The 9,796-nt window shown below is 38.4% G+C and overlaps 1 protein-coding gene across 10 annotated transcripts in view; it reads right to left on the bottom strand.

The window, feature by feature from the left end:
* PHF14 (PHD finger protein 14) overlaps window positions 1–8,425 on the bottom strand; it is a 204,772-nt gene extending 196,347 nt beyond the window's left edge. For all 10 annotated transcript variants that reach the window (XM_055272581.2, XM_063637062.1, XM_055272580.2 and 7 more), the window contains exons 1-2: window positions 7,877–8,425; window positions 7,257–7,367 (exon numbers count right to left, since the gene is read on the bottom strand). In XM_055272581.2, coding sequence (XP_055128556.1) covers window positions 7,257–7,367; window position 7,877 — 112 coding nt within the window. In that variant the 5' untranslated portion in view covers window positions 7,878–8,425. The remainder of the gene's footprint in view (window positions 1–7,256; window positions 7,368–7,876) is intronic.
* Window positions 8,426–9,796: the final 1,371 nt, after the last annotated feature.

Below are 9,796 nucleotides of genomic sequence, written 5' to 3' on the forward strand. Positions count from 1 at the left end.
AATGGAAGAAATTGATGAATAAAGCAGTCCATCCTGAAAATGAGCAGTCACAGAGGTTACTAAAAAGTTAGGCTGAAGACATTAAAGAGCTCACAGGACTATAAGCTTTCTAGCAGGTTTCTTCCACTCCTACCTAGGGCAGCCCAGTCCCTCTCAACCCAACACTACTTAGTAACTCAGTAATCATTACTCAGTAATTACTCAGTAATCATTCCTTTTGTACCCAATAAAGTAAATAACAATCTAAAATATTTGAAGCGAGAAATAAATGGGAGGAGGGAAAGAGGACAGGGAGCAGTAGGAAATGGGGAAGAAACCAGTCAAGTCTTAGCCAGTAAAATCCACAGGATGATGAATTTTTTTGCACCTATAGCCAAGAAAAAGGTAATGATAAAATGGTGGAAAAAGTAGTGTTTCCACATCATTTTAATTTCTATTAACTAGGCTTAACCTCTGTAATTAACTAAGCACTAAAATTGAAGGAAGCTGTCTGTAATTAGTATCTGGTATCTAGTGAACCCCACAAGTCATATACAAATAACCGCTAACAAAAACATCCTGCAAGCAAAATTACATAAAAAATAAACACTAACATTTAACAGATACTGACTGACCCTATGAAATCGTTATCAATCTCACAACTATCATGCAGGTATCCATAGCTTACTTGGGACTGTTCTGAAAAAAACACTCTTATCCTAAACAACCTTGCACAGGATACAAGAGCAATATCATACGGGTCAGCAATTCCCTATCTGAAACTTTAAGAACTAGATGTGTTTCAGAATTCATAATTTCTCAGATTTTCAAGGGTAACATGGAACATGCACCATATATTACACTAATACCCCCACTGAAGTCTATGGTATTATCCTATAATCAAACATTATTTCTGCAGAGAAAAATATAAATATTTACAGAGTATGAGAAATAAATACCACAAACTCCTACCAGTTCCTGTTAGGCTTTGCCATCAAGTAAGTTTGTGTCAACCTTACAAAACACTTGGATTTTTGAGCTTCTTGGATTTCAAGAGTGTGGACCCAATATTACTCACAAACAAGTGACTTCTTTTCAGTCTCTAAAGCATTAAGAAAATTATGACTTTGTAAACCACTCACAGCAATTAAACCCAATCTACCAAGAAAAATCACATCTGGTAAAAATAACAATAGTAATATCTAGACATTTTAAAATTATGATTTAATAAATAATAACCAGAGTTGACTAAACACTTCTAAGACACAGAAAGATTTTTTATGCGCACTGACTAAAGAAAACTGAAACACCTTAGGCTCTAGAATGGAAGCAATGCCATAATTAAGACAGCTAGGAGATGAAGATGAAAGAAAAGGTACTTTTCTTCTGGATCAACCTTCTAGAAGGCTTTTTACCAATAAAAACTTCAAGATAGACACAAAAGTAAGATTAACTGGGGCAGAAGTGTGTGTAGCTGATCAAAATTGGGACCAATCCAACTTTGCTATTACTTGGTAAATTTTACAAAATGTCAGAGATTCTTGTGATTTTGTTTTGGTAGTTGCCAATGCCAATTAATTAATTATTTTTTCAAATGAGAGGTAAATTGAGACTCCTTGATTCTGTTTTTGATTTATAACCATGCCTGAATAGAAAGCAATTTTTAAAAAAAATTTCAATGTTTTATGTTTGTTAACTACTATTAGAAGAATGGACATTTTTCCACAAAACCAACTCCTAATAGCTTACCCAACCCCTCATTCTCCAAATATAGTACATTAGTCAGACTCCAACTACAGGGATCAGCAATATGTCAAATTTTATCTTTTTATAGGGATCAGCAATATATCAAATCTTATCTTTCTCTGATCTCTGAAAAATAACTTCTTCATCTGATTAGTCACTATTTCTTTTTTATACATATGCACTGGAGGGATGGAGATAAACCATATTTATTTACAAGCATAGCTGGGTAATAATGACAATGAGAAAAATCAAGGTCCTTGGCTGTCTATTTTTTCCATAGGCTGCAAAGAAAAAATTTCCTAGTCATCAAAGAATGACTCTGTGCCATGTTCCAAAAAAAAAAGAGAAAGGAAAAAAAGAAATAGACTGGAGAAATTATCTTAGGCAGAAAGACAGAGTTAATTTCAAGTCTACAATAAACCTTTCTTACATTTGAAAAAAATATATCTTTAAAACTGAAATCCTACTTCCCATTTGGTTAAATAAAAGATAACCTTTCTCAAACATACAATATATCAGAATCTCTCCAGGCAATAGCTATTTCAACTAACAGACAGTTAAGAAATTTTTTACCATTACAGAATTTTTAAAAACTCCTCTGAGTGGTAATGGCCAGACAAAAAAATAAAATAAATTTTAAAATTAGAATTTAAAACACCAACCTTCAAGAATCCCTTCACAATATCAAATAATAAAATAAAAATTAATTTAATTAATATCAACCAGCAATACCATTATATCCAATGTTCTCCCCATAACAAAATCAATATGATTTAATTTAGTTTTATGTTAATATATGCAATATAAATTTGTTCATCAATTTCATCAATCTAATTCTGTTCATTGATCTGGTACAACAGTGTTAGTACTATAAATATACACAATAGGTAACAGATCAATCACTATTCTACTAGTTATTTACAGCTATCCCAGGGCTATGTTTAACCAAAACTGTATATGTCTTGAAGACAGCCAATCAGTCAACACAACTCATCCTCTACTTCTGATTCTAGTTCCAGTTATGTCATCTTAGTTTGTATGAGCCAGTGGTACTCAAATAGGAAGATTTTTTTCCCCCAGAGGACAACTGGCAATGTCTGGAAACAATAGTTGCCACAACAGTGGAAGTGGGGGTGGAGGTGAGGCTGGGGCAGGTAGGAAAGATGCTACTGGCATCTAGTAGAGGAAAGGGTTGTTGTTGGTAAACATCCTACTGGGTACAAGACAAGCCTCCACAACAAAAAATTATCCAACACAAAATGCCAATAGCGCCAAGGGTTTGAGAAACCGTTAACTCGTATATATGGCCACAATCTGACCTTATTCTATTTTTCCAGGCTTATCTCTTCTACTTTTACTCAACACTGATCCCCAAAGATAAAAAATAATTCCAAGTCTCAACACTTAATTTTTGCCTCACCAAGATTGCTGTTTATCTAAATCTTTCTGTTCATAGTTCCACTCTTATCTCCTCTCCTCAATGAAATTGTTCTACATCAATCTAATCTCATTTCCTATGAAAGACTTGAACTACACAAGTGATCAACCATCCTTTGTATCAATTATTTTATTTAATTATTCTAATTTTTATTTTACTTACATGTTATTTTACTTATTCTAATATTATTACTATTGTTTTGTAAATTCACCATAACATCTAGCAAAGGGCTAAACTATGGACAATCAATGAACACATCTTGGTCCATTTATTCAAAGTCAGATTAGCACAAAATACCACCAAAGTCTCAGGCTGACTCTTCTCATTAAATTATTTCCTGGCAATATGGCCTAACTAAACTAACTTTTGATCAAGATCTAAAGCTAACCCCATTTTACTTTGCTTGGTGGGGGATGGGGGTAGAGGGCATGGCTAATCTGCCTAGTAATAAAATACATGTCTGCATCTTTAAAAAGATGTAAACATTCTTTAAAACATTCAATTAATGTAGCAGATAACTAAATGTAAATAAGTCTCCTATGATACACCCAATCCTATGCCCAAGTCTCAAATATAAACACTTTAACTAGGTCAAACCATGAAATTGCTAATATTTGTGTGTTTTGGACCTACAAAACTGGTAATTCCATACGGTTCAACCTAACATTTCTACATATGGTTCTTCTGGTGGTTATCACCGTAATTCTAATGCATATATATCCTATTTTAGGACTTACTCATTTCAAACTTTATTGACTGCTTTCAATCAAAAATGAGAAGCTTACTTTTGCTTTTGCATTAAAAATAAAACATAAACTATCTTCAGTTTCATAATTTTCTTTTTTTTTTTTTTTTTTGAGATGGACTCTCACTGTTGCCCAGGCTGGAGTGCAGTGGCACAATCTCGGCTCACTGCAGGCTCCCCGCCCCGGGGCTCACGCCATTCTCCTGCCTCAGCCTCCTGAGTAGCTAGGACTACAGGCGCCCACCACCTCGCCCAGCTAATATTTTGTATTTTTAGTAGAGGCAGGGTTTCACTGTGTTAGCCAGGATGGTCTCGATCTCCTGACCTCAAGATCCGCCCGCCTCGGCCTCCCAAAGTGCTGGGATTACAGGTGTGAGCCACTGCGCCCAGCCAGTTTCATAATTTTCTAAAGGTACAGGCTCGTAATCACTTGCCAATCTTACGGGTGGGTCATTTTTTACCAATGTTGATTTGTTTCTATTTCATGATAGAGTTAAATTATGTTTATCTGCAAATGTTTTCTATATTTATTTTTAAAACCAAACAGAAATATAAAAAGTTTTATAGTCAGAATTTCAGATTTCAAGATGAAGGTAAGAAGAAATTGATCCACGGAATCCAGTTAGCCAAAATTAAGGCCAACCAATCTAACCACTTTAATATTAAGTTCTAAGGAGGTCCGTAGTTCATTCAATAAGTCATTTCTAGAAGTTGTTTTGAAAGAAGATATGATCAGACAGATGTTTAGCTACCGTTTCTCTACTTCCAATTTAATCTATTTATAAGTAGGGCTGAGAATCCACAACTTCAACATGTTTGGAAACCAGTGATAGGACTAATGTCTTATTCTCTATAAGACTCCAACTAAATATATACTATCTCAGGCACAGAAAAGATTCAAATGGAAAACAATGGTAATCTAGAGTAAGCCAATATCTCAGCTATGCAGAGCATCAATGCGCCTAAAACAAGAGTCAAAAATATGATTCAATTTCTGTTGACTACTAATCATTTTAAATACAATCATTTTCTTCTAAATTCCCTTTTACAATAAATACCAAGAACTATACATATAAATTTGTGACCTGAGACCATAGGTCGCAAATTTAAGCTCCCCAGGGGGCCAGGAAGGTAAATTATGAGTGCAGCATCCTAGATATTATATTACAAGAGGGAAGAGAAAGTAAATATTTTTAGTGTGTTTAAGGGATATATAGATATAGCAACCTAACAAAACTCATCCTATCATTTTTCACAAATAACAGTTCTCTTCAACTATAATTAGGATTTAACAAGGTCAGAAATCTCTACTTAGCTTGATATCATAAAATATTTTGAGAAAGTACTTTATGTTTGTATCAGATTGTTTTACCACTTGAAAAAGAAGTGATACCTTTGACTACTCCATCTCAATGAACAAACTTCAGAAACAAATTGTCCATAAAGTCAAGATTTATTGTCACATAATTATGTAATACTTAATACAAGTTTTAGAATTGTTCCCATATTCAAAGAATTCATAACTTCCAAGACCCAACTATGTTTGTCAAAGTTTACAACCACAACCATAACAAACCAAAACTACATCCTAGCCAGGAATATTCTTATCTGCCAAGGTCTTTACCAAGAGAACTAAGATTTAAATTTTACCTCCTTTCCCTTCCCCTTCCCTTCTTTGGAAATACCAAACATCAGCAAACCAACTAAACGGGAGATAAAGAGCTGAGAAGCAAAGGATAAAAAAACAGTTAATCAAGATAAACTTATCAATTTTTGATTGCTGGGGATGAATTCAATTAGTAACCAAATATCCAGTTTCTGTTTAAGATTCCGTCCATCAACTCTTGGGATCCAAGCAGATAAAGAGACTAAACTCTGAAGTCAAATCCACTGGAACCGCTACTGCCTGAGTGACCTCATGCCAGTTCTTTAAACTCAATACCCCTGTCACCTGTAAAATAGTATCTCCTTCACTAAGTTACTTAGTGAAAATTAAATGAGATTATGCAAACAAAAAGTTATCAGTAAATCACAATGCAAATTCTGCTGTTGATGCTACCAAAAGTAGCAACAGTAATATAATTTCATTCATCCATTCCTACTATCCCTAGCAGGAAAAAGACAAGGGAAAACCAGAAGGAGGAGAGACGTGACTAAGCACAGCAAATTCTCTGGAAGGATATATTTAAAAACTGTTGAAGAGATGAAATTGGAAAGGCTTTTACTTCTCTTTTTTTTTTTTTTTTTTGAGACGGAGTCTCGCTCTGTCGCCCAGGCTGGAGTGCAGTGGCGCAATCTCGGCTCACTGCAAGCTCCGCCTCCCGGGTTCACGCCATTCTCCTGCCTCAGCCTCTCCGAGTAGCTGGGACTACAGGCGCCCGCCACCATGCCCGGCTAATTTTTTTGTATTTTTAGTAGAGACGGGGTTTCACCATGGTCTCAATCTCCTGACCTCGTGATCCGCCCACCTCGGCCTCCCAAAGTGCTGGGATTACAAGCGTGAGCCACCCTGCCCGGCCTTACTTCTCATTTTATTTAAATTTTCATCTCACTTTATTAAAATTTTCAAAAGAGGTGGAATTACAAATAATTTTTATTGTTCATGTTTATCAGTATTTTTCCCATAAAATATTTAAACATAATTTTTATGTTTCTCAGATTCCTTCAATTGAAACTGTATATATTATATACATAAGGTACACTGAACAGAAGATACAAAGGAAAACCATACTTTTCTGTTTTCCAGTTTAGTACAATGTGAATATACGACCTTTAAAAAAAGTTTTTAAAATTACTAAATATAGTGAGCAAGCATGCATGACTTATACTTCAGAGATATCTGAAAGGCCCAATCCACAAGGTCCAGCACCTACTATAATTTAAAGTGCAACTCTTACTCTGGTCAATTTTATTCTAGTAAAAGAGCTAATACACAAAAAAAGCAAAACTGCCCTAAGAGATTGTCAAGTGATCTGAAAAAAGAAGGACCCTGCTCAGGGACTATTAATGGTCCACACACCTCTCAGGATACTTCTCTACTTCGGGATATCTTTCAGTTTTTTCCTCTATTAAGTATAAAAATATTTTAAGGTGTAAAACAGAGAAATCCTTTTGCATCTTTGGAAAAAGTCCTTCCCCTGACTGCTAATTATCTCTGAGGAAAACAGAAGCAATTATAGATCTAGTGACAGGATCTAAAGGCAAAATGGGAAATCAAATGGACAAAATAAATGAAGTTTACGTGCTTTCACTTAAAATTGGCATTTTAACCAAAACCGATTTAAAAAGTCTAAAAATAAGCCTAACTCCAGACAGCTGGGAAAGGGGAAGAGAGAAGGAAATACTTACCTGAGGCATCTCCAACTTTAAAATCACTGTCATCTGAACTATCATAATCAAGAGCTTCCAGCAGAGAAGCTGCCAAAGGCTTCACCTGCCTCCTCTTGGAGCTGCGATCCACTGTGAAGAGAAAAAAATTACATTGTCATTCATAATCACACCAAACACAGGGGAGGGTTGTGGTGCTAAGAGAACATAAAGATGACCTCGCACAAGGAATTTTTGTCTAATTGAGTTCTCAGCAAAAGGGGTCAGGAGAAGGTTGGGGTGCAGAAGCGGGGTGGGGAGGGCTGGACAGCTCCACGGGCAGTTTCAGAGGCAGCTCCAGCCCTGATGCTGCCAACGCCAACTCAGACCAGTTAAAATCGAAGCTGACCCTCTTGCTCATCTTTTCGAGATGTTTCTGCACCTTCCTCGTAATCCCCCACTTAGACATCGTAACAGTCAATAAAAAAGGCAAAAATCAGGGAATAAAAGAAGTGGGCTTCATTCTCGTGGACCAAGGAGGGCGAGGGTCCACCAATCCAGCTTTCCCGCAAGGCTCTCCCCCCCCGCCCTGCTCCCACCGGCCCTGACTTCTAGAATGGCTGAAATGGATCTCTCGCCGCAGAGGCCTCGGACACACTTACTAAGGAATCCGTGAGGTGGTCGTTTGGAGGAGACTTAGCGAGGCTGCAGGAGCCCAGGCAGCGCCGAGGTCGGGGACTGGGGCCGCGAAGACAAGTCCGAAAGATGCTATTTAAAACCGGCGCGCAGCCAGCCGGACAGGGGCGCTCCCAAGAGTAGCCCCGCGTTCCCCTAACCCCCCGCCCCCCCGGCCTCGCCTGGCCCTGGCCGCTCGAGCCCCTTCCCACAGCGCTCCCTGGCCGGAGAAGACCTCCGGCCCAGGCAGCGCAGTCAACCCGGCGGCCCTGGGGAGTTAATTTCTCCCGTTAAAACTAGAAGAAAAAAAATTAAAGAAAGAAAAACTTTATTAGCCTGGACCAGAAGCAACAAAAGACCAGAAATTGCACAGCGCGAGGCCGGCCGCCTCAGACAATAGGGAAAGCAGCGACCCGGATACAGCTCTGAGAAGAAGGAAGTGAAAACACGAGGCACAGCGCAGCCCTGAGAGCAGCAGGAATTGAGGGCGCGTGCGCAGAACTCGCCCCCGCGCACCCTTCTCGAGCAGGAGCCGAACAGTGCCGAGTGGAAGCCCAGGGAGCCGCGCGGAGGCGAGCGGAGCCAAGTAGTGCCAAGCAGAAGCAGAGGTCCCCGCCAAACCCTGTGCAACTCCGCCCATAAACCCCAAAGGCTCCGCCCTCTCCGCGCCTAATTCACCTCCTGAGTCCAAATCCCTGGGACGCCAGTTTTTGTTTCTGATCTGTTTTTTAAGGATTTACTGAGTAAACTTTCCACAAAGGGATGTTTGCTACCTTAAGCCACTACCAATAATTAAATGATATTGTCACCGGTAGAGGGTCGTGACTGCAAGTTGTCCAGGTTCTTGGTGTTTTTAACAAAGAATTGGACAAAACGCCCAGCAAAGCAAAGAAAGAATGAAGCAACAAAAGAACAAAAGCAGGGATTTATTTAAAATTAAAGCATGCTCTGTACGGGAGCGACCTGAGCAGCGGCTCAAGGGCCCGGATACAGAATCTTGAGTCCAAATATCCTCTAGAAGCTTCCTATTGGCCACTTAATGCTCACCTCATGTAAATGAAGTAACGCGCAATCAGTCTGATTGGTGGCAGAAAGCAGCCAACCAGAGGCTGAAGTGAAGTTACAAAGGTCATGCTCCTGTGCAAACATTGGTACAAAAAGCAATCAATCAGAGGCTACGGTGAAGTTACAAAGTGATATACTTCTATGCAAAGGAAGATTTCCCCTGCAATCAGTTTGATTTGTTGAGGATGGTGAAGTTACAAAGTGATACTTCTACGCCAGGGAAGACTCGCCTGCAATCAGTCTGATTTGTTGCCGACAGCCAATTTCCCATCTGCCCTCAGAAAAAGTAGGGGTTTGCAAAGAGAGTAGCCTCTGGTCCTTTTGTTACTTAGGCATGGAAAGTTAGGGGTTTCCTTTCAATTTAGTTCTAGGAAGTCAGCGTGAAACATCCTTAGGTTCCCTGCCTCCACACCCTATTCTCCTGCCTCACTCTCACCCAAACTATCATTGCTATGTGTCCTCTCAAACTTTTCTATTGTGCTATAGAAACTTCTATTCCAAAATGTATAACCTGCTTAGTAAACTTTTTTCCTTTTCAATGATCATTCTTTTACCTCCTCATCTGAAATAGAAACAGTTACCCTGCAGCCCTCTCAAATGAAAACCACTCATCCTTCCATACTTCATTTTCTCAAGGTGCAAAAGTGGCATCCCATCCTTAATACTCCTCATTGCCTTTCAGATATTTATTCTTCCAGTTAAAATCCTAGGAACTTGGTTATTTTAAAAACTCCACTCTGGGAATTTCACTTCCATTTTACTTTAAACACCAACGTTTTACCTATGAAATTATAAATCCAAATATTCCACTGTTTGACAATAGCCTTTTAGATTTATTTGGA

The sequence above is a fragment of the Symphalangus syndactylus genome, chromosome 3, assembly GCF_028878055.3.
Source record: "Symphalangus syndactylus isolate Jambi chromosome 3, NHGRI_mSymSyn1-v2.1_pri, whole genome shotgun sequence".
Classification (NCBI taxonomy): Eukaryota; Metazoa; Chordata; class Mammalia; order Primates; family Hylobatidae; genus Symphalangus; species Symphalangus syndactylus.